General features: G+C 41.1%; 3 protein-coding genes across 3 annotated transcripts in view; 2 read left to right on the top strand and 1 right to left on the bottom strand.

The window, feature by feature from the left end:
• Positions 1–24,586, top strand: part of LOC144650941 (uncharacterized) — a 39,363-nt gene that overhangs the window by 7,180 nt on the left and 7,597 nt on the right. The gene's annotated exons all lie outside the window — the stretch shown is intronic.
• LOC144650934 (uncharacterized) lies at positions 3–24,210 on the bottom strand. The gene is made up of 6 exons (XM_078510770.1): positions 24,112–24,210; positions 12,776–12,868; positions 5,774–5,867; positions 4,951–5,628; positions 3,378–3,833; positions 3–2,099 (listed from the first exon to the last, which is right to left on the bottom strand). Exons 4-6 carry the CDS (start codon positions 5,567–5,569, stop codon positions 142–144), a joined length of 3,033 nt encoding a protein of 1,010 aa, XP_078366896.1. The 5' UTR covers positions 5,570–5,628; positions 5,774–5,867; positions 12,776–12,868; positions 24,112–24,210; the 3' UTR covers positions 3–141.
• Positions 17,053–22,962, top strand: LOC144648625 (uncharacterized). Its single transcript, XM_078508133.1, has one exon. It carries the CDS (start codon positions 17,053–17,055, stop codon positions 22,960–22,962), a length of 5,910 nt encoding a protein of 1,969 aa, XP_078364259.1.

Below are 24,586 nucleotides of genomic sequence, written 5' to 3'. Positions count from 1 at the left end.
AAAGAGCAGTTACTGGGATTTGGTACTTGTTTCAAAAAATCACATATGGAGTCACCGCTCTCCTGAACCACAATATTAGTCAAATGCTTACAATTTCGAATGACTGCACCAAGAGCTTTCACTGTTTGGTCGCTTAGCTTACTACAAAGAAAATAACTTATGAACTTCAGACAAACTCAAGGCGACAGGTGGAGCAGAATCTACGGTAGATTCCGTTAATAGTCTTTCATGGTATTCACAAGACAGGAGCAATTGTGTTATGTAAAACTGACACTGACCATTATGGCAACAAAGGATTGCACTAAAACAACAGCCATAATCTAAATACGGAGATTCATGGACCTTTCCTACCAGCAAGTCTCCCACTGTAATAATTTTAGAACTCGCTGGTAATGTTAGTGGCATCTGTAGACAATTAAGAAAATCCAGTGACTTACCAAACGAAATGGCAAAAAAAAGAAAAATACAGTTTTGTGCTAGTTTAGTAAAGACGTTGTCTTTCGCTATAAGTTCATTAAGTGGTCTATCTCCGGTAACAAGGACGATTCCACCAGTGCAATCAAAACAATGAATTAAGAGTTCAGCTTTGGAGGGAACCTCTTGGAAGGAGTCGTAAACCAAGTCACTGAACCTGAGGTGCCTATCAGTGACGTCAAACAGTGGCACGTCTGTCTCGTTTTCTACATCTGGTATTATCTTTGATAAATCCAGTGTTGGGTCAGAGATTCTGACTGATTTCAAGTGTTGCAAAACCTTCACTGCTCCGTCGTCAGACAAACCACAAATGAACTGAAAAACATTCTCCAAGGCCTCACAATCCTCCAAGGTGCGGGCGTGCTGTTCAATCCCACCGAGACTTCTTTCTGGGACACATCTATAAGTTATGTACCAAGCCGCTAAGTACTCTTGTATGCTCTTGTGAATGAAGGATACCATCTCCATTGGTTCCAGACTTGGTCCGTACTCAGATAATTGAAGAAGGCCAACAATGACACTTTCTTCACCACGCACTTTCTCAGGCAGTTGACCAAACTCGAACACCAGATCGCCTTTAAGAAGACCTGCCAAAGCAACCTTTCCTATTTCAGCAAGGATCTCCTCATAATCCGCTTCTTTTAGCTTCGAGACGTGAGGAGAGTGTTTTCTGTGGCTGTGCTGTAAAATGTGCTTCGTGATTGCTCGAAACAATTTAGTTTTACTTTTAACAAGCTCCATCAACTTCTCCTTCTCTTCCTTCCATAGCAAGCAGAAAAAGAGAGCCAGTAGCGGAACTCTTGCTAGGTCTTTCATGTTGGTCTTCCATAGAAATGACAATAGATCATCCATCTGAGTTTGGCTCCCAATCATCTTTCTCATAAAATCCTCTCTATCAGACATAGTAAACCCGGTGATCTCAGCTTGCATGTTGGCAGGGCCTTGCATCTCATCTGCTCTGGAAGATCGGGTGGTCACCAAGACGGTACAGTCTCTCCAAATATTCCCGTGAAATATTTCGTAGATTGGAGAGTTGCTTCGGCTGCCATACTTTTCTTCTGCTTTGCTGCCAGTGCGGTACTCGTCGTAACCATCAAACACAACTAGAACTTTCTCTTGGTTCCTCCTGATGTAAGAGAGAAGACCATCTATTGATTTTTCTTCATCCTCTGGAAACAGACGTGACCGACTTAAAATTTCTCTTAACGTCTGGCACTTGGGTACGTCTTTGAGATTAACAGACACTACAAGCTCAAACTTCCTCAGTGCGTCTTTCTGTTCCTCATTCATCTTTGCCTTTTCAAGATTCGACCAATCCACAAGCAGCCTTTTAACGAAAGTAGTTTTTCCAATTCCAGTCTCCCCTCGCACGAGAATTCTCTTTGGCACAGCACCGTTCTTAGTTTTCTCAGTGAAAAGTTCAGTGTAATGACCCAGTTCCGTTTGTGATGACCCAGCTGGCGTTTGTTTTTCTTTTACCCAGGACAGTCGAGTGTAGATCTGGTCAAGGTCCACCTGAAATACTGAGGACCACACAGTGGTGGGCACCTTGGCTGTTCTTTGATAATGCTCCGCAAGCTTCCTCTGACAGCCTTTGATATCAAACGTATCCACAGGAGAAGCATCTGAGGAGAAAAAAGAATAAAAGTGAACTGATTTAGAAATGACAAATGAATACTACGTTTATACAGACAGTCAAACCTGTATAAACCGGCCCTCTGTTAAGCAGTCACCCTCCCAGAAACGGTTCTCCATACTTGCTGTAAATCAGACCTCTTTTAATAGAGGTAAAGCTGTCCAGTTTCACGAAATTAAGCTATGAGTAGCCCTTAGTCACGGCAAATGTAATTTGTTTTCTCGTTTCGTGTTGAACGTTTTAGCAAAATGTTGATATTTGGTTTACAACAAAGACAGTCTTGCCATACAAAAAAATACTTAACGACTGGTCCCGAGAAAAACAACTATTTTTTTCCCCCGAAAATCTTAATGTTTCCCAACGTGGAGCCAAGGGAAACACTGAGATTCGAGGGTGACAAAATTAATTGCCACCCTTTGCTCACATGCGCTAGCGGGCAACAGTGCACTGTTACCCTGACATCAAAAAATGCTGTCCAGCTTTGCAAATGTTGCCCACCCACAGACTATCGGCGGAAAAGGGGTTCTTTGTTACCTGTCATGTGGCCATGAATCAACCAATGAAAGCGTGCATTGTATGGAAAAAATAAGAGCTATATAAAAATTCCTGAGGGTGACTGCTTAAAAGAGGTTTAACTCTATTTAATTTAAGATCGCTCTGAACCCCTTCCTTGCTTTTAAAAAGTGAAATATGTTTCAAAAAAGTGCTTTAAAGCTTTCCATCTAGTCAATCATTTTTCTTAGTAGACATAAACCTTGGGCACTTCCGGTTCCAATTGACATACACGAGGTAGACTGGATTCTATGTTGTTGTCATTCTCCTCCCCAGGGCCACTTGCCCCTCTTAGCCGGCTGAGCCTGGGACACTAGGAACAAATGGCTCTGGAGACACACGATTTAATTGGCAAGATGTTTAGCAAAGGAAATTAAAATTTAGCAAATAAGATCAACTGTTTTAAAATCCCCTTGTTGTAAGGGATTTAAGTACAATTGATTTGATTGGCTAGATTTAAACATTATTTAAAATATTCTAAAAATAGGCAATGAATTACCCTGGAATCCTAACATTCAGTCTGTACACAACCTTGGTTGATGTAATGGTTGATACAAAGGCAAGACAAATTTGTCATACATTTCGGATTTACGTTTTAATAAGCTTATTTTTATAGTGTATTTTTATCACATCGAATATTTAATTATGAATAGGGTTAAAGTAAACATTTCTACCAATGAGGAGATAGATTTATGGAAATTCAAATTAAACTTACCTTGTCTGTCATCTTTACTCCTTTCATCGCTGAAATTTTCCTCCAGTTGTTTCACTCTCTCATCTGTCTGCGAAATGTGTGCTTTTACTCCACTGAGATCATCTTCCACTCCTTGAACTCGGATCAACAATTCTTCACTGAGAGTTTTCTCAACTGATACAAGTTTTTCCAAAATTTTTCCATTCTCTTTCATTTGCTGTTCTTTCCAATCTAGCACTGCTTCCAACTGCTCATCATGTTCCTCCAGTTGAACTGTTGTTGACGATTGTTGATCTTGCAGTAAGCCAACAGCGTTTTGCATATCAGTTTGATCTTTTCCCTGTTGAGCCAGTTCCTCTTGAATGGCTGATTGTTCTGCTTCACTTTTCTCGATTTTCTTTATGAGTTCCTTAACATTTTGTTCCACCAGAGAAAGAAGATTTTGATCCACAGCATGCCCCATACACAGCTGGCAACCTACAATCAAACAAAACACCAATGGCTTGACAAAAGGGAAGATACTTTTTGTCAGGGACTGTTGGATAAGGTTTGATCGACTGTAGAATGGGCTTTGCAAGGCATGGTTGAGAATAGGATGTGGTGGGGGTGGCCAGAGAAGGGGTGTCTTGAAGGGGTTCTAGGAAATAAGGTGGTGAGCCAGTAGGGGATGTGTCGTAGGGGTTGGGGCGTCATAAATGTGGCAGGCAGGAAGAGAGTGTGTGTTACAAATTGAGGGAGATAAAGTATGATAAGGTTTGCGATGTGTAGTTGATTCAACGAAGTAGGGTGAGGAGAAGGGTCACAGGCAATGAATTCTAGTAGTGTTGGAGGGAATGTGTGGTAATGATTGTAGGGGATGAAGTGACAGGGGATGAGGCCTGGTAAGTGTGGCAGGGGATTGGGTCTAGCTGTTACAGTATAGGATGAATTCTGGTAGGGTGGGTAAAAGTTGAGGTGTGGAAGGGCTAGCAGGAAATAGGGTGTAAATTAAGCGTAACACAGCATGATATCACATTATGTAAAAACGTGGTTTGCTATTGAGCACTCAAAGCTTGCTCTTCCATTTGAAGTTGGGGATGAGGTGTGCCGTGGTTAGGTTGGTGCATGTAGCAGATAAGTTGTGGTATGGGATGTAACGGATATTATGTGGAAGGAAGGAGTTGTGGGGAAATAAGGAGCGATACAAGGTGTAGACCTGATATGATGTGGTACAGAATGGAGGGAACTGGGTGTGGTGGGGCTCGTAAGTGATGCAGTATGGTAGGGAAAAGAGTGGATAGGAGAAGTAAGGGAATTTGAAGAGCGGTGCAGTATGGTTGGATGGGAACAGGGTGTGGTAGGGATAAGTAAAACCAGAGAATCAAACTGAACCATTGTGCCAAATCAATTGTAGTCTGGTACATCTGATGTGTAATTACAGTAGTATGTTAAAGGAAAACTAAGAAATCTTGAAACACCCATGTTAAGGTAAGCAATGTGAACGTTATGAATTCTTTTCAGTTTCCACAACTCAGCACAACAATATCATGATTCATAACGCAGGAAAGCACTGATTTAAAAAATGAACTGTAATGACTTTATGAAATACGGTCACCTTTTGTTTTCCAATCAGAAAGTTGATCTAAAGCATTCTTCTCCATACCACCAGTCAGTCCCAGACTTCTCACCAAGGTCTCCAGCTTGGAAAAACGATCATTGAAGAGGACTTCAGTCCAGTCAGTGACATTACAATGGCCCCACTTGTTCCTGACATTTTCCCTGACATCATCAGCTGAAGTCTGAACGGAAATTAATGGATTTGGAGATGGAAAAATAGGTGCAGGATGATTAAATCCCAACAAGCGAAGGATAGCACTCGTGTCCAGTGACTCATCAAAGGCTGAAAACTCAGCAAGATAATCTGGCAGAAACAACTTGGCCAAGTCTACTGAACTGTTGATGTTGTAGTTGTAGAGGTTTTTATGATTGCCATGGTTGTGAAGATTGTTGTTAATATTCTGAAATTTCAATCTTTTAAGGTTGGGATCAGCATTGACATGAGGATAAGTCAGTGTCTTCAGGGTACATAGTGCAGTCAGACCATGGTAGAAGGTGTTATTTGCATAATGCCTGTCCATTTGTTGTCTGACAAAATCTCTCAATACTGGAGCTGCTACTTTGTTCATGGCAATTCCAACGACAAGCCATCTCTTCTCCTCATCAGAGACCATCATCTTCAGTTTAGAAATTGTTGTCACAGGTTATAAATAAGAGGTAAATTTACATCTTGGGACTGGAAAAAGACAATTTTTGAGTGGAGTTATGCAACAAATAATTTCTGTGACCAATATGCAGAATCACAATTTTTTACACACTAGTAGTAGTTTAGTATCATACAAAAGCATTCACCAAAATCTGAAATGTAGTTCTGTACTAACCTTTAAGAAATAGTGCTGCATTAACAAACTGGTAACTGTCTTCAAATGATGACAAAGAATTGACTGCAGCAGGTCATGAACTGTACTGTAAAGACTACAAAAATATTAAAAAATTAGAATCGTGCAAAAATTACAGCAAAGATTATGCATGCACAGGATCTGAAATGTACTTCTGAACAAAACTTTAAGAAAATAAAGTTTAGTCTGCATCAACCAACTGGTGACTGTTGGTTGGAAACAAAATTGACTTGCAAGTCATTAAGTACACTGCAAAGATAGAATTGTTAAAAGTTTTTTTTTAACAAATAAAGAAGCCTAAGCCAATAAACTTCACCGTTTCTGAGTGCAATTTCATCTCAGCATTATATAGTAGTCTCGATGACATCCGTCCCTTGCTTCGTTCGACTTGAACAACGCGTATAATTTCCAGAAAAGCTATTGCTTCGGATCTTCTCGTAAACCTTAATTGCTGTCACAATCAAGTTCCATCCAGTATGAATAGACGATTTAAGAGGAGATTGTCGAAGAAAATCTTCGAAAGAAAACTCTCGCTCACTTTCCTTGCAAGTTTCATTCAACTCAAGCAGTCAACACTGCGCCACAATTTTTCCCGCCTCACTTCGTTTAAAAAAGGAATTTAATAAAACAATTATTTCATTCGCCCTTGTTGGATACGAGTGGTTATAGCCAACGAACAGTCAACGACGCGCGAAGCACTCAAGGAAAGCTGACGAAAAACAATAAAACATGATTTTTCTATGTTTTATACTCTGATAAAACATAGGTTTTTAGCCAATCAGAGTGCGGGTAGACTCCTATCTATAATATAAATTAGAATATAACCGCTGTATACGAGCAATGGAATTCTAGCGGGCATTGTTTTTTATAGAACATAGCTGAAAACTATAGAAGCCCGGTACCCCGGATATGCGAATTATTTGTCGAATTTCGCTGAACGACTTTGCCTCTATTCTCTTGTTTTGTACAAGCGGGACTCTAGAAACGTTTTGAGGTAAGAAACCTTTTTTTAGCCACAATCTGAAGACAGAACACTCCACTTCTGTTCTTTTTAAATCGAAATTAGAGGCGAATTTGAAAAACCAGCTTCTGCGCTGCCGAAATCGACTGGAGAATTTACACGAACACAGCTACTCCATTTTTCTCCGCCATATTGGATTGGTTAATTTAGTCTCATTCCCCCTTGGAAGGGGTCGCAAAGGATTCTAGGGCGATTTCAGCGAGTGCTTGTGTGGAGAAGTTTTTGCACTGTTTTGGCCTGTTTTAGTGTTACCGTATACCCGACAACTTACCAACATCTTACCGACACATCACCGCCTGTCGGCCGGCTGTCGGCCGACAGTTGGTCGACATCAGCCAAAACCTGTCGGCAGGTTGTCGGCCAGGAGAGCTCTACTTAACTCTGAATATATAAAAGGTGACTGCCAGAACACAAACAAAGCCCTCTGTGGGTTTTGTGCTAAATTTCCCTGTTCAGCTCCAGGAAGTGGCTCAGAGAATGACAAGATATTACAGCCTCATAACTCAGAACTGGTAGGTCATGTACAACATATTTGACCCGTTAATGGTATTTTGTCTATTATAAACGGGGGGGGGGGGGGGGTCAGTGATTTTTGTGTTAGGATTAAAAGGGTGGGCTACATTTTTTGTGTTAACTAGGAAGGGTGGGCCACTAAAATTTTGTCTACTAGAAAATCGATTTTTCTGGCCCACCCCCACCTGTACTTTATGACCAGTCCCTAACCAAACTTGAATGCGCAAATATTTCAACTAGATTTGTCGGCTGTGTGAGAATATTTTGGTAGACGGAGAAAGGACTGATAAATTAATAGGAAATATGAATGAAATGGTATCTATAGTTATAAAGAAGCCGCCAAAGAAAATAAACTAAACTATTGCTTTACCGATGTTGCGTGCGTTTGTAAATGCCGTAAGCAGCCGCGAGTCTTGTACAATTTTGTATTAAAGTTCTGTGCTCTTTTTAACGCTATATTCTAAACCCATTAGAAGATGGGTTTCCATGTTCTATAAGAAAATATTGCACTTTTGAGGTCTAGAAAAGCAACTGAATGCCCAGCAGCTTTTCTAGACCTCAAGCGTGCATTATTTATGGGTTAGAGACTGTTGTGAGTGTTTTGTTGACAAATACACGCACGCGCTGGCAACACAATGAACGAGAAATTTTCAATACTGCACGAGGCGTAGCCGAGTGCAGTATTGAAAATTTCGAGTTCATTGTGCGGCCAGCAAGTGCGTGTATTTGTCTACAAAACACGAACGGACAGACTCTAACCCTTTTAATATACAATCTGAGTACACTGCAAGCGATCATCGACTTAACGAACTTCAAAGACTTCAAACAATAATGTTTAAAAATAAGAAGTGTAGTAGTACATAATTACACGGGATTAGATCAATAATATAAAAATCACAAAAAAGCCGTACAGAAAATATAAAGCTTACAATGGTTCATAAAATTGTCCATCAGCTGTGGTCGTTCATAAATACAGTCAGCGAGAAGCTTGTTCAAAGCAAGTCGATGGCTTTCACAATCAAGCAACAAGCAAGTCAATCGCACACAAAAATGTATTTATAAAGCTGCAGTCTACCTTTGAACATGAAAGCGCTTCAAGTTGTTATCCTCTTCGATTTTTTTGGTATTGGATCGTTGATTATTTGAGGAATATTTTTTTTTTCACACTTCTGCAAGCCTTGAAACTGAAGACATTTTCAATAATGCACGATTTTTGTGCATTATTGTCAATACTGCACTGTCGGAGTTTGCTGACGACAGGTAAAGCAAAATCACGTGATCTGTTTTAACCAATTGCGCGCGTGGATTTTGGACAGTGAACGAAGATTGTATATTAATTTCTTATAGAACATGGAAACCCATCTTCTAGTAGATAAATAATCAAGTACAAAGTATGGCAATAAACAGAGCAAAAAATATAGTGCTGTTTCAAACAACTGCTGGCTGAATTCAAACAGCAAAGAATTGCCTTGCAGGTCATAAACTAAAACTGTTAATAACTGTTATAGTCATTTACAAATTATTTACAGTAACAAATATTCTGCAGGACCAAGTAGGTCTGAACTACATTCATTGACAACTTGCAGGTCATACACTTACATGTATATACTGTTAAAGATATAATATTTCTGGCGTTTTAATACTTTCCCGATTCTTTTAGCGTTTTCTTGCAGGGTTATTTAAAAGCTGCAACACTTAAAGGTTTTTTTCCATTCCCCAACTACGTAAAATTCCGGTTATAAGCCCCCCTGGATATAAGCCCACCTCTGCTGGATGACAGTACTGAACAGGGCTAAATGTTGCTTTATTGTGCGTTTTTAACTTAAAAGCATATTTCGATCAACACTCACATGGCTCGTTTCAAAACGATTTTTTTATTCCGCTTATAAGCCCTCCTGGATATAAGCCCCTCCACTTATAAGCCCACTCAAAACCCCTTACGAAGTTGTATAAGCCCAGGGCTTATAACCGGAATTTTACGGTATTTGCTTAAAGCGGAAAAAATTTAGAATTTGCAAACAAATAAGCCATTGATGAATTCTCAGAAGTTCATTTCTCTAAAATCTGACAAAAAAAAAAAAAACATTTCTCCCCTGGAGGGGTACCCACTAGGGTACAAAACATGCTTAATATTCTATCACTTAATTTGAATCCAATCAACTAAAGCTTTAGCAAAACAAATAGGGAAAGTCATTACATTAACATGTTGGGTTACACATTGTAATTATTGCTATAATGAGGTACCTTCAAATGATATAGATTATTATGAGGCTGAACAATTTTAAACAGATTATTAGGGTGGTGCACATATTGTCACGGACGTTACATGACCACATTGTCAAAACATGGATATTTTTATGTGAAAAATTGACATTTAATTAGGGAATAATGCCCTTTCTGTGTTCTGTGGATAAGTTAAAGGAAACAAGAAAATGGGTGGAAATTTCCATTGCCCTTTTTCTTTGGGAAGAAAAAATGCATCATGGACGTTACACAATTTTGTCACGGATTTTACATCATTAAGCTACAGAAAAAATAACAGGGTTGTTATACAGTAAGATCTTGCCTGAAATGTCTGCAGTATTAAAACCAACAATTTTACAGAAGAATATTCACTTTTTGCTTCTGAACTATTAAAAGCTCTCCAACTTGTGCAACCATTGCCAAATATATGTGCTTGGTAGCAAAACTGACACTGTGGCCATCTTTTTCTGTAATCTTCTGTATATTTGATGTTGTTTTGATACAGAACTGTGTTTGTTTCGTCGGTATGTGAAATGCCAAGATATGTTTACTAATTGTGTTTAACTAGTTTGTCAGTATTTGCTGTACGCTGTAAATAAATGCCAGAATTCCTGCCATGAATGTCGTTGAGGAAAAGAAATTTTTGGTAACCAAAAGTCTTGATGGGATTCTTGCAATGAATCTTGTCAAGATTTTGGCAGCCAGGAATTTCTCTTCAGACCAAGATCTTGGCGAGATCCGGCAAGATTATGGCCACAGGGAAGTTTGCTTCCCACCGCGAATCTTGGCAAGATTTTTGGCAAGATTATGCCTGCCGGGAATCTTGGTCCACCGGCAGTGGGATTATGTACACCTGGAATGTCATTTCCAGACAGGAATCCCAACCGGGATCCTGCCGGGATTATGGCCGCCAGGAATTTTATTCCCACCAAGAATCCCGCCGGGATACCTGCCAGGATTCCCGCCGGGAGGCATGATCCCGGCGGCCATAATCCCGCCGGGACCCCACCGAATCCCGTCAAGATCCCAGTTGTTTTTTTTACAAGGGCTCAGTTTTGTCCCATTCTGTTGATATGTTTTATATAAAAAAATACACAAAATATTTTGCACTATGTAAGCTACAAGGAAAAATCATGCTCAAAATTTCTCTGACACGTAACGTCCATGACATGGAATTGACCCTTAACGCACATTTTACAGAAGACAACGATTACTATGGTACACTCAAAATAACAGCTGAAAAAATGATAGGTTGCTGTTCCCTTTTTCTGTGAAGACGACAAGATATTAATCTTTCTTGTGAGCCAAGCCAAAATAATAGAAAAAAGCTTCTATTTTTTTTTTTATTTTTTTTAAAGTTCAATCATTTGTGGTTGTATTTTAGATTTTAATGTATTTTAAGGTTTAAAAGATTTATTTTCTCAGAGGACCCTCCTGAAAACCACCCCTATGTGATTGGAGGCCTCCTCTTAAAATATTATGTATTATTATTATTTAAGCACCTATTACGCGTAAAATTGTACAGTTGAATCCCGATAACTCGAACCTTCAAGGGAAATCGAAAAAGGTCACCCACAGAGTGAAAACATGGCTTGTTGATTTGCTTCTTCAACCAAGCAGGAAAATAAAATCAAAAAATCGCCGGATGATAAAGACTCGGAAATCATAAAAAAAATCAACAAAAGTTGCAAAGGAACTGGTGCACAAATACTTTGAGGAGAAAAACATTCAGGAGATGTATAACAAAAAGAAATTAGAATAAGTGTTGAAATCGTTTGTGGTTATTTTCTTTAAACAATGTATAATAAAACAACACTTAACACTTAAAGCTACTTAATACTTCGACCCTCGATTATTCCGGATATCACAAAAACCTCATCCAATAATAGTTTACTAGTAATACGTGACTCGCAGGGCCTCGCGAAGCTCTGGGTTATTGCTGCCTAGTAACGGACAAAATACAGCAGACAGAATACAAACAGAATCTGAACAACCATGAACTGCACGATTACAGAGACTTCGACAAAATACAGCAGACAGAATACAAACAGAAACTGAACAACAACGAACTGCACGAGTACAGAGACTTCGACAAAATACCGCGGACAGAATACAAACAGAAACTGAACAACAACGAACTGCACGATTACAGAGACCTCGACAAAATACAGCAGACAGAATACAAACAAAAACTGAACAACAACGAACTGCACGATTACAGAGACTTCGACAAAATACAGCAGACAGAATACAAACAGAAACTGAACAACAACGAACTGCACGATTACAGAGACTTCGACAAAATACCGCGGACAGAATACAAACAGAAACTGAACAACAAGGAACCGCACGATTACAGAGACTTCGACAAAATGCCGCGGATAGAATACAAACAGAAGCTGAAGACACAAGAATACAGAGATTACAATTACTGAGACAAAATTATACAGACAGACTTTTAGTAGAATCAACTTAACAGCTACAGGATAGATTACAATTAAGAAGGGAAAGTGATGCAGCGCGCTTACAATTAGAATCGGAGGAGGAGAGAAATATTTGATTACAGTCTGTTCGAGAAAATAGCGCCACGCATAGACAACAACAACAATTACAGCAACAGCAACAGGAACTACAGTAAACAGAGATGATTATCTTTCCAATGGATGGAGAAATCCCGATCAGCCTTAACATCAGCAACAATGGGTTCAGAACGAAATGGCAAATTTTCATACAACAATGAACAGTTTTCAACACCAGCAGTTTATAGCCTGAATAGGCATTGAGGGAGTATTATGTGGAAATCAGTGTTACAGTATTTTAATCCGAAAAGAAAAACGATAAAAATGAAAGGCTCAGGATTCGAACCCACAAAAAAAAATAATACTAAAAAAAAAACCCTAGCCGGATATGAACCCGCGCCCTCATCCCCGAAGATCTGATTTCAAGTTCGACGCCTTACCATTAGGCCACCAGCGCGCGGCGGCCATGTGACGTCATTTCCGCCACACACCAAGCTCACAAATAAATAAATAAATAAATAAATATAGATATATATGACCGTAAACTCCACATGAGATTTCATCCGCCTGAGCCCTTTGAGGGACAAAATTATACACCCCGCTACGCTCGGCCTTCGGCCTCGCTTCGCGAGGAATAAACAATATATTTTGCAGAATCTGAAAATTAATGAGCATTTCTGAACTAACCTTCAAATATCACTTGAGAGAGGAATAAAAGTTCTCACTGAATGTATTCAAGTTTTGCAGTCTGAATTGACTTGAAGGTTATCAATAATTATTCTGTGTAGATAATGAAAAACAATTCTCATTAATAGGATAGTGGTAACATAAGGGAACATTCAAAACTGTTTTAAAAAATCTTTTGAGTGCACACAAATGGTGCTGCAAACACGTTTTCATTTTGAAGTTGAATTGCATGCTAATTTTACTGCAACCAATCAGATAAGCCAACAGGGATAATAAGCCATTTCCGAGTTGACATTTACCTCAGTGTCAAATGGAGTCCTGGTACATAACCTTTCGTATGGAAATGAGTTTGATTTGCAAGACAATAACCATGCCAGTAACACTCATTTCCATATGAAAGGGGTGCACTTGCTTTGAAGCAGAGGGAAAAAGGCATCACAGAAATGGCCTATTACTACTGGGTTTGAGTGTAACTCCTCTCACATCTGATTGGTGTTTCCTTGCAAAAGGATCACATTGTGTGGTTCCAGAAAATATCCATACCCCCACCACGGAGGAAATTGGAAATTCCAGGGGGGTGGGGGGGTCAAGGGCCCAGGAAATTCCGAAGAGGAGGGGGGGTTGCCAGTGGAATTATGTTTCCAGACGGTCAAGTTTGATGCAGTGCAAACTAGTTTCAAAAATCGTTTCTTACCTACTCTACAAGTGTTTTACATAGCAAAAATAGCACTCTGGGTTCTTGATTCACAATCGCTTTACATTTAAAACGGGTTTTCTTTCTCCTGAAAGCACACTGAAAGCAAATAATTTCACTGAAATCCTCCATGTTCGTTCGTCCGCCATTACTTGTTACCAGTCCCCCGAACGTGGTTTGACCGAAAGGCACTGGTGTCAAGGGTTGCTTGTTTCACGTTCGATCGAAGGAAAATCGTTCTTGTTTGTGAAAAGTTTCATGTTTATTAGCGATGAAAATAGTGTAATGATGTCAGAAACTCGAGATTAACATGGTTTTGTTATTTCTGGCTATTTGTTTGTAATTTTCCTGTTAAATTTTGCTTTCTCAGCGAGCATTAGCGATTTTGCGATCACGTTTACGGTGAATGTTTATGGTTTATATCAACACTTCAAATCCGTGTTCTGATACATTTTAATAGCGGTTTTCTAAAGCGATTGGAATGAAAAGGGATGGATGGTTATACAACAAGGTAATTTGACAAGTGACTACCAGATATTTTGTTTGTTTACTTTTGAGGAAATTTCTTATTTTGTCTTCAGCAGTACATGTAACGTATGTATCGTTCTAACATATCTTCCGATCGATCAGTTATACACTGTAACTGTTTACAAGAGAGGTGGCCTAAAATTTAGAGCATTGTACAATTTATCTTTTTTTCCAGAGGGGCTGGGGGGTACGCAATATACTTTTGGAAATTCCGGAGGGGTGGGGGGGTTTATTTTTCTTAACAAAAACGGAAATTCCAGAGAGGTGGGGGGTCTTATGTGAAATACCCTCCGTGGTGGGGGTATGGATATTTTCTGGAACCACACATTTAACAATATTAATGAGTTCATATCACTCTAATTTTAAAGCCCCTCTGACAGAAACACTAGATTGTCAGAAAAGAATAACAGTTAAATGATGATGATGATGATGATGATGATGATGATGATGATGACGATGAAAATGATGATGATGATGATGTTATGTAGATGCTGGGGATGTAGAGAGTAGAAGAAAGCAAACAAAGGGTGTTTCTTGGCTTCCCCAGGCATATACTTGCTGTTACCATGGCACGACAAAAGTGCTGTCCGATAGCCCGGGGCTAGTAGAATTATCCGTCGGGCTAGCATATTCTGATCACGACTTGCCCGACGGGCAAGCAACACACGGGCAAGAAACATTGTTTTTTTATGACAACCTTCAGAAACAAAATTAATGTGCACCAGACAAATTAGAGGGGAAAATTTGGGGCTCGAAAATGTGACTCACTGCATCCTTGGCCACTAAAACTGTTTTACAGTCGCCAACTTGAACGTGGCTACTATATTCCCTCTGTATAAGATGAGTAACGGCCATTTTCTGTGGAATTGTGTCCTTCCAGAAAATTATTATATTGGAAGATCTTTGCTTCTAAAACGTTCAAAATAAGAAAAGAAGTCATAGTGTTCCAATCCATGGTATTGCTTTGCCGTAAAGTACTCCATCACTTCGTAAAACTTGCAAATGGCTGACCACTTTTGAAAACGCCCCAAAATGCATTGCAGGCATTGGGTACGTCATGTATGCATATGAATTGTGTCTCTTGAAATGTAGGATTACAATGAAGGATCCTGAAGGATCTACATTAAGCTACAAACCTAGTTAGTTGCCACAAAATCGTAATAATGTGTTTGTTTAAATTCTTGTGGTAAGATTATTTTCTTTTTCTTTTTGAATGTTTATGTATTTATTGTCTCCAAAGGAAGAACAATTTAAAATTTGCATATAATTAATTATGCAAATTACCTTTGGGCTAGCTTCTGAGAGCTACGGGCTAGTAAGATAAGATAATGGCTTGCCCGAAGGGCAAGCTGACCTTTCTATTTTCGTCTGACCCTGTGTTACCCAGAGCCAATGAAGAACCCAGCTTCAACTGAATTGAAATTGGAAATGTTGGAAAACTGGAGAGCCCAGAGAAAAACCCTTGGAGCAAGGACAAGAACCAACAACAAACTTAACCCACATATGACGCCATGTCCGGGAATCGAACCTGGGCCACACTGGTAGGAGGCGAGCCCTCTCACAACTGCGCCATCCCTGCTCCTCCTATTTTGCCTGCTAGTGCAGAAAGACCCTTACTAACCCCTTCATGCCCATCTAGGTCTGCTTTGAAAAATTACTTCCCAGTTTATAAGGTGGTGATATTTGTTAAATACATGTTCTGGCATGAAAGATGTATGATGACCAATCGTGGTACAAGGATCACTACATGTTATGCATTTTAAGATCTGTTATGGTCATTGCCCTGAAATAATAATAATAATAATAATAATAATAATAATAATAACTACTGAACACAATTTTTTAACCGAACTTCGCCTACTGGTTTATTACTTTAAGGGAACTTTAATTTTGAAGTAAAAAAGGGGGGTCACCAGAGTCGTTTAGGAGCAGGAAGACCTTGTATATTGCATATAATTCCTTTAAAATTCTTCTGCGAGAACTAGGAAAGTACATGTTTTTAGCGATAATTTATTTTTCAAACACAAGAATTGATCTGTTTTCATTTTACAGAGAGAATTTGATCGCTACACCCAAAATATGAGAAAAAATGATAGGTCACCAGACTCGTTTACGAGAAAGCGACAATTTACTTCTCTCACGGACTAAGCCACATAGAAAAAAGCCGCCATTTTGATTATGTGCGCTCGCTCGCGCACGCTTATTACGCATAAAAATCTGCGCAGTAAGGATGCGCAATGCAATACAGGGCAATGACCTTAAGCCTCAATGTCATCTGTTCAATTGAAATTTACATGTCCACTTACAAAAATTGTTGTTTGGCTTTTATAAAAAATTGCTTTTTGATAAAAATCGAAAACAATTTATTTAATTAAAATGACTAATTAAAAATAATGTAAGGCAAAGTACAAATTTTCGAATAAAACCAGTCAATAACCATCAATTAATTATTTATTTATTTATTTATTATATAGATTGCTTTCCACTTATTAATTTTCTTTGACTTGGGCACACCAGAATACATAATTCTGAAAAGGGTAGGGAATTTTTTTTCTGAGGGGTTAAAGGGAGAGAGGGAGAGCATCATGTCAGCACTGATATTATTCTAGGGAGTGGGGGCTTAATTTGACTATTAAACCTGACGTCTATGGGACGAAGTGTCATGTGGATATAATTCACCTATCAATGTTAAGCCACTGAGGGGGAGGCCGGGCATAGGCAGGGGATTTGCCTGTACGCGATGACGTAATTGTCATCGGACCGAAAGTGTTTCTGGGACATGTTGAATGTTGTTCTTTTGTATGAGAAGCCATATTGAAATTTCGTACGAAGTGAATCCTTCGAATCCTTGTAATCCTCGTGATATTGAGTCTGAGACAGCTGTAATCTTAAGGAGTAGAGCCTATAGAATCCAGAATAAATACAGTCCGGAAGGAATTCTTGTACATGGCCTTAGGAGCCGGATGGAAACCGATTGAAACGAGTCTTGCAAACGAGTGGTGAGTCAAGCTGAGTTGAATTTCTGTGCTATTCCGCAAATCTCATCGAGGAAAAAATGGCTGAAGAACTTTCTAGAAAGCGAAGGACGCGTGGAGGTCACAGGTCCACCGCAACCCGTATTATTACGTCTGCAATCGAAGTCCTCGCCACAGGAGACTTGTCAGAAATCGCCAAGCACGCGGTCAAGCTGAATCAACAAAAGGCAAGCCTTCAGGCGAAACGGACCACTCTTCGACAACTCGACATGGAAATTTTGGCCCTTGTGGACGAAGAGGAAATCGAAGCCGAAATAGAGCGGGCAGATTTGGTCGAGGAAAATATCCAGCTGGCTATAGCTAACATAGATCACGCCTTGTCATCAAATGTAAACACAAATGGTGTTGTTGCGAATCTTCCCGCGCAACCAAACGTGCCAGCAAGCACGCCGACAGAAGAAGGTCCGGTGAGAGCTCCAGAAGGTCAAAACGAGAATGGTTCATCGCCTCCAAGTGCTTTAGGTCAAAATGGAAATGGTTCCTCGCCTCCAAGTGTGTCAGGTCAAAACGAGAATGATTCCTCGCCTCCAAGTGCTTCAGGTCAAAACGAAAATGGTTCCTCGCCTCCAAGTGCTTCAGGTCAAAACGAGAATGGTTCCTCGCCTCCAAGTGCTTCAGGTCGAAACGAGAATGGTTCCTCGCCTCCAAGTGCTTCAGGTCAAAACGAAAATGGTGCCTCACCTCCAAGTGCTTCTTTGGCGGATTCTTCAGCGTCAACACCGATAAAAACACAAGTCAAACTACCGAAGTTGGAACTAAAGAAATTCGACGGCGATCATAGTAAGTGGATTTCTTTCTGGGATACCTTTGAAGCCTCAGTACATAAAAACGAAAGTCTTTCTGCCATTGATAAGTTTAATTACTTAATTTCGCGTCTTGAACGGTCAGCAGCTGAAGCAATTTCGGGTTTGACTCTAACTGCATCGAATTATGACGAAGCAATAGAAATTCTGAAAGGTAGATTCGGCAATAAGCAGCAAATAATCAATCGTCACATGGAGATTTTGCTGAACCTTGACACTGTAACATCTCACCTTAACATGAGGAGCTTACGGAAGCTCCATGACACTGTTGAATCAAATGTCAGAAGCCTAAAGTCACTGGGAGTTCCTCGTGAAACATATGGTGGGTTACTTTCGTCCATCTTGATGATTAAACTACCACAAGACTTTCGTCTTGTTATCACTAGAGAAATGGGGAATGACGACTGGCAATTGGACCAGCTTCTTGCGATCTTTAAAAGGGAACTAGAGGCAAGAGAAAGAGCTGGGGTACCCTCTGTGAATGGAAATCAGTCTTTGCCTCCTAAGCCTCCTAATAAGAACAAAAAGGATCCAGGAACAACACACAGCCTCTTTAATGGCAATGCTTATGGTCCAACATGCACTTACTGTAGAGGAAAACACCCATCAAAGGATTGCAAAACAGTGATCGATGTACTAGCTCGGAAGGATCTTTTAAAGAAGTATGGAAGATGTTTTGTGTGCCTTCGGAAAGATCACATAAGCCGCAACTGTCCATCCAAGTCCAAATGTCATAAGTGTAATGGAAGGCACCATGACAGTATCTGTCAAAGTAATTTTAACGTAGTGCCACCAACCTACCCTGCACCTACAGTGTCTACACCAGTTCCAGAACAGCAAGGTCTAACAGTGCAACCAGGTACCAATTCTGTGGTCTGTTACTCGAATTCTTCGACACCAGTGTTACTTCAAACGGCTCAGGCTATTGTTTACAATCCTCAGCGACCAGAGTGCAAGGTCAAGGCTAGAATCATCTTGGACAGTGGTAGTCAGCGCACCTATTTGACAGACAACCTGAAGAACATTCTTCAATTACCAGTGTTGGAAAGGAAACAAGTCTCAATTAAGACATTTGGATCCACAGATGAGAGAGTTGAATTCGTGGAAGTTGCATCGCTGGGGATCGAGCTGAAAGGGGGACCCAATCTGTTGTTGTCAGCCTTTACTGTGCCTCTGATTTGCCAACCTTTGCAGGGTCAGTCTGTTGAGCAAGTGGTGAATGACAATGTCTGTTTTTCAGGTCTAAGTCTAGCTGATTATTGTGCCGAAGGGGAAACTCTCAATGTTGACATTTTGGTCGGTTCAGACTATTATTGGAATCTTGTGACTGGTCACACCATCCGAGGAACTCAAGGTCCCACAGCTATTCATACCAAACTAGGATGGGTACTCTCAGGCCCTGTGTGTCACGGAGATCCTGGAAGTCAGCAAAGCAGCAATCTTGTGGAAACCCACATCCTAAAATGTGCCACTGATGAAGTTCCCTATGAAGGCCTGCAAGGAGAGTTAAAGAAATTTTGGGACTTGGAGTCTCTCGGCATAAAGACTCCCAGCATTCATGAAGAATTCCTAGAGAAGTTGACGTACAGAGGAGACCACTATCAAGTTCATCTCCCGTGGAAGGCTACACACCCACCGCTCCCTGATAATTACGAGTTAAGCCAGCGAAGGCTAAGCAGTTTGTTAAGTCGACTACGCAAGGAGCCCGACATCCTGAGAGAGTATGACAGTGTCATCAAAGACCAAATCGAGAGAGGAATTGTGGAAGTTGTTGACAAGGAGGCCAAGCCAGAGTCTGATCGCATACATTACATCCCTCACCATGCGGTCATCCAGAGGGACAAGTCAACCACAAAGTTTGGAGTCGTCTACGACGCCTCAGCAAGGTCAAACGGAGCGTCATTGAACGAGTGTCTACATGCTGGTCCTCTACTCGCACAGAACATCTTTGACATCATGTTAAGGTTCCGTAGTTACAGAGTTGCGCTTGTCGGAGACATTGAGAAGGCTTTCTTAATGGTTCACATCGCTGAAGAAAACAGGGATGTACTCCGGTTTCTGTGGGTCAAGGACATTGATAAGGCTGAACCTGAAGTTGTTGTTCTGAGGTTTTCACGGGTTGTGTTTGGTCTATCCTCGAGTCCATTTTTGCTGAATGCCACTATCCAGCATCACATAGGACAATATGAACAGTGTGATCCTAGCTTCACACAGAAATTTCTCGAGAGTATTTACGTTGATGACTTGACCTCAGGCGACGGTGATGTGAATCGCACCTTTGAGCTTTATGTGAAGTCCAAATTGCGTTTGAAGGAAGCGGGATTCAATCTGCGAAAATTTGTCACCAATTCTGAAGAGCTGCGTGAGAGAATTGAGATAAATGAGAGGTCAGCTTCAAGGAGCGAAGAAGCTCAGCCGAAAGAGGCTGTTGGCAGGAGTCAGATTGCTGAGACAGTGATGGCAGATGGACACAAGGTTGAAGAGGAGGACATGACCTACTCAAGGAGCATCTTGGGAACTCCAGTCATTGAAGACCCTGGCGAGCAAAAGATATTAGGAACCCTGTGGAACTTTCACAATGACAACCTCGTATTTGATCTCACAGAGACTGCTTCCTTGGCAAGGAAAGTAGAGCCTACAAAGAGAAATGTGATCAGTACGGTGTCCAAATTCTATGATCCTCTTGGTGTTATTTCCCCAATCACTATCCAATTCAAAATCTTGTTTCAAGAGCTGTGCAAGGAAAAGAGGGACTGGGATGACCCACTAGAAGGTTCTTGCAAGTCAACCTGGCAAAGACTTGTGGCCCAACTACAGGATGTAAAACCCTTCACCCTTCCCAGATGCTATTACACCGACATAGAAGGGGAAGTTGTCACGAGTGAACTTCATGGGTTCTGTGATGCATCTGCAAGGGCGTATGGGGCGATTGTCTATCTGCGCATTGTGACCACACATGGCAACTACATCAGATTTGTAGCTTCAAAAACACGAGTAGCCCCTCTCTCTAACCAGACCATACCGCGCTTAGAACTGCTGTCGGCCGTCGTTTTCGCTAGACTGATGCGCAGCGTTAAGGAAGCTCTTACTTCTGAGATAGAGATTAGCAAGTTGGTGTGTTGGACCGACTCAAAGGTAGCCTGGTATTGGATTGTACAGAGTGCAAAGGAGTGGAAACAATTTGTGCAGCATCGGGTAGATGAGATAAGGAAGCTCGTACCTGCAGAGTGCTGGAACCATTGCCCTGGTTCAGACAACCCAGCGGACATACTCTCCAGGGGTATGGGTTCTCGTGAACTAGCGGCTAGTACCTTATGGTGGAATGGGCCAAAATGGCTAATTGATCCTGAGGGGTCTGAGGAAACAAACAAGTTTGACGAGGAGTTGCCTCCAGAGGAGTGTCTCTCAGAAATGAAAGCAAAGGATCGAAAGGCGGAGTTGGTTGGAGACCTCTCTGCATTAACTGTGAACAGTCAATCGACCTCACTGGATAATGTCATTGATTGCAGAGCATTCAGCTGCCGTGAGCGCCTCCTACGGGTCACCGCTCTGGTTTTCAAATTCATCAGGCTTCTGAAGGCGAAACGTAGAGGAACTGACGAGAAGCCAGAGGTAACCAGTGCAGACATTGAGAAAGCGGAACTGTGTTGGATAAAGGAAGTTCAGCGATCGTTGAAGGATAAGGACAAATTCAGGTCTTTGAAACAGCAGTTGAACTTGTTCGAGGATGAAAGGGGAGTTGTGAGATGTCGAGGGAGACTCGGAAACTCTGATCTGGCGGATTCTGCAAAGTACCCCATCTTACTTGATGCCAAACATCATCTTACCACCCTCACTGTTTGGAGCTGTCACAGAAAGGTCATGCATGGAGGTGTTAAGGAGACACTTGCTGAACTGAGATCAACCTTTTGGATTGTTCGAGGTCGCTACTTCATCAGAAAGTTGCTGTTTGGCTATACAGTTTGTAAGAAGTTCCAAGGGAAACCCTACAAGACACCACCTCCTCCACCCTTACCTAGTTGCAGAGTTAAGGAGGCCCCTGCATTTACCTACATCGGATTGGACTATGTTGGCCCCCTCTATGTGAAATCTACAAGTGAGAAGGACCGAAAGGTGTGGATTTGTTTATTCACATGTTGCATAACAAGAGCAGTGCATCTTGAGGTTGTTCCAAACCTAACTGCCCAAGCATTTTTGAGGTGCTTTAGAAGATATGTTGCTCGTAGGTCAATGCCTTCCTTTGTGATATCAGACAATGCTAAAACCTTTAAGAGTGCCTCCAAGGAACTCGAGAAGATAGTGAACGACCCCAGTGTGACAAGGCACTTCACCCAGGAGAGGATAAAGTGGTCATACAATCTGGAGAAGGCCCCATGGTGGGGAGGTTTCTATGAACGATTAGTCAAATCACTGAAGAGCGGTCTCAAGAAGACAATTGGTCGAGCTAAACTCACACAGGATGAGCTTGTGACTGTCGTTGCAGAAGCCGAAATGATTCTAAATTGCCGACCGATCTCCTATGTCTCAACTGAAGATCTAGAAGAGCCCCTCACTCCTGCCCATCTTATCATTGGCCGGAGAGTCAACGCTCTTCCTGAGGTAGACAGCCCACAAGATGAAGACTTTGGAATTTCGCAAAATGACTTGAGTAGGAGAGCAAGACATCTAAACATGATTCTGGGCCATTTCTGGAAGAGATGGAGAGCAGAATACCTACTTGAGCTAAGAAATGCCCATTGCCGAGTTAAGAGAGCAATTGGATCGAGTTTGGTCTCTGTAGGTGACCTGGTTTTGGTCCATGATGAAGGACATCCGAGATCCCATTGGAAATTGGGTAAAGTGGAACGGATCCTGACAAGCAAGGATGGACAAAATCGAGGTGCTGAGGTCAGAGTCAAAGCGAAGAAGTCAAAGAGAACGAGTCTCTTGAGAAGGCCCCTACAATTACTGTACCCACTGGAAGTGAGCTGTGCTGCCAGTGAAACCGCCCAGCCGGAGCCAGTACTAGAACCGCGAGAGCAGTCAGCACGAGGGCTAGTGAGAGGAAACCGAGAACGGCGTAAGGCCGCAGTTGAAGGAGAACGATTAAGACGAAGGTGGATTGCAGAATTGCAAGATGAACAATGAACATTGAACTATTAAGTTTACTATGAACGTTGAACATTGTTTGTTGTGTTTTCATATTTTTTTTCTTGTTCGCTAATCTGAGGACAGTTTGTCTATTAAGGCTAGTTTGATCAGTTGATTTCAACAGAGTGAACTGTTGACCATTCTATCATGGTCAACCGGGGGGAGTGTACGCGATGACGTAATTGTCATCGGACCGAAAGTGTTTCTGGGACATGTTGAATGTTGTTCTTTTGTATGAGAAGCCATATTGAAATTTCGTACGAAGTGAATCCTTCGAATCCTTGTAATCCTCGTGATATTGAGTCTGAGACAGCTGTAATCTTAAGGAGTAGAGCCTATAGAATCCAGAATAAATACAGTCCGGAAGGAATTCTTGTACATTTGCCAGCTAGTTACTGTTTGCCCGTAGTAGTGGGGACTTTCGACCATTTTAATGAACTTTCTCACAACATTTTATTGAAGTTTAGGGACTCTTTTGAACATCCACAAAATAATATGCTCTGGGCTTGGGAATTTGAACAGAAAGTCTCAGCTAAGTTTAAATGCCCGGCCTCCCCTCCTGCAGCTGAAAAGGTGCATAAAGTGGAATGGCCCAAAAGAAGGGGATGCTTTGTAAATGTTGGGGGAAGATTTCCGCACAGCCCCACATTAATTATGTATGCAACTATTTCATACTATCACCATACACAAACACCAATCACGAAAACAACGAGTCAGACAGAAAATTGCATGCATAATTAATGTATGGGGCTGTGCGGAAATCTTGCCAACATATATAGTACAGACTATAAAACAAAGGAAAATACAAAATTATTCCCAGGCTAGGGTAACACTGAACCACAACATAAAGGTAACAGAAAGTTCAAAGCTTACAGCAGCTTACAGGGATTCAAACTGGAACAACAAATTGTTAAAATTTATACACATATATACTGCAGTTCGCCTAAATAATTCCATCTTAACATGCTATCAAAAAACCCAAAATAATTTGAGGCGCAAATGATCGTGACGAAGCCAGAAAAATAAAAGCGAAAGTAATTTCGATTCGCTTCATTGCGGAAGTGATTTTGTCTTCTTAACATCAATGGAGAAAGCATTAATCAAAAAGTTTAACCTTACAGATGTTATTACTGTATGTACACATACCTTGCAGCATTAGAGCTGATCATCAAACAACGCGCTGAAGAGAATATTTTGTCCGACGTTTCGAGACGTGGCAAACCTTCCTAACAACGAGCTCATCCTCGTACCCAGGGTCTTCGTTCCCTTTGACCCGCGGTCAGGAAACGAGCGAAGAGTCGCTCGTTTCTTCAAGCCTGCGCAGAAGGGACGAAGACTCGAGGTACGAGAATGACAACGAGCTCTGACATTCTTTAGCTCATAAGCAAGTCTCGTTCCAGACTCCAGCAATTTTCACGGTTTCCTGGAAAACTAGGATCGAGGATCGAGGATCGAGGATCGAGGATCGAGGATTGAGGATCGAATTTTGGTTTCCTGGAAAACCAGGATCGAGGATCAAGGATCGAAGATCGATGATCGGGGATCGAGGATCGGGGATCGAGGATCGGGGATCGAGGATCGGGGATCGGGGATCGAGGATCGAAAGAATTGCTTTTCAAAA

Source organism: Oculina patagonica, chromosome 4 (genome assembly GCF_052425735.1).
Source record: "Oculina patagonica isolate OP01 chromosome 4, crgOcupat, whole genome shotgun sequence".
NCBI lineage: Eukaryota > Metazoa > Cnidaria > Anthozoa > Scleractinia > Oculinidae > Oculina > Oculina patagonica.
The sequence above is the reverse complement of the archived record's forward strand: the minus strand, read 5'-3'. Positions and strand labels throughout refer to the sequence as shown.

Coding starts and splice junctions, on each gene's coding strand:
- LOC144650934 (XM_078510770.1), bottom strand. CDS start 5,569: ATGATGGTCTCTGATGAGGAGAAGAGATGGCTTGTCGTTGGAATTGCC. Junction 3,834..4,950: donor TTCTGATTGGAAAACAAAAG/GTGACCGTATTT, acceptor GTTTGATTGTAG/GTTGCCAGCTGTGTATGGGG. Junction 2,100..3,377: donor GAGTAAAGATGACAGACAAG/GTAAGTTTAATT, acceptor TTTTCTCCTCAG/ATGCTTCTCCTGTGGATACG.
- LOC144648625 (XM_078508133.1), top strand. CDS start 17,053: ATGGCTGAAGAACTTTCTAGAAAGCGAAGGACGCGTGGAGGTCACAGG.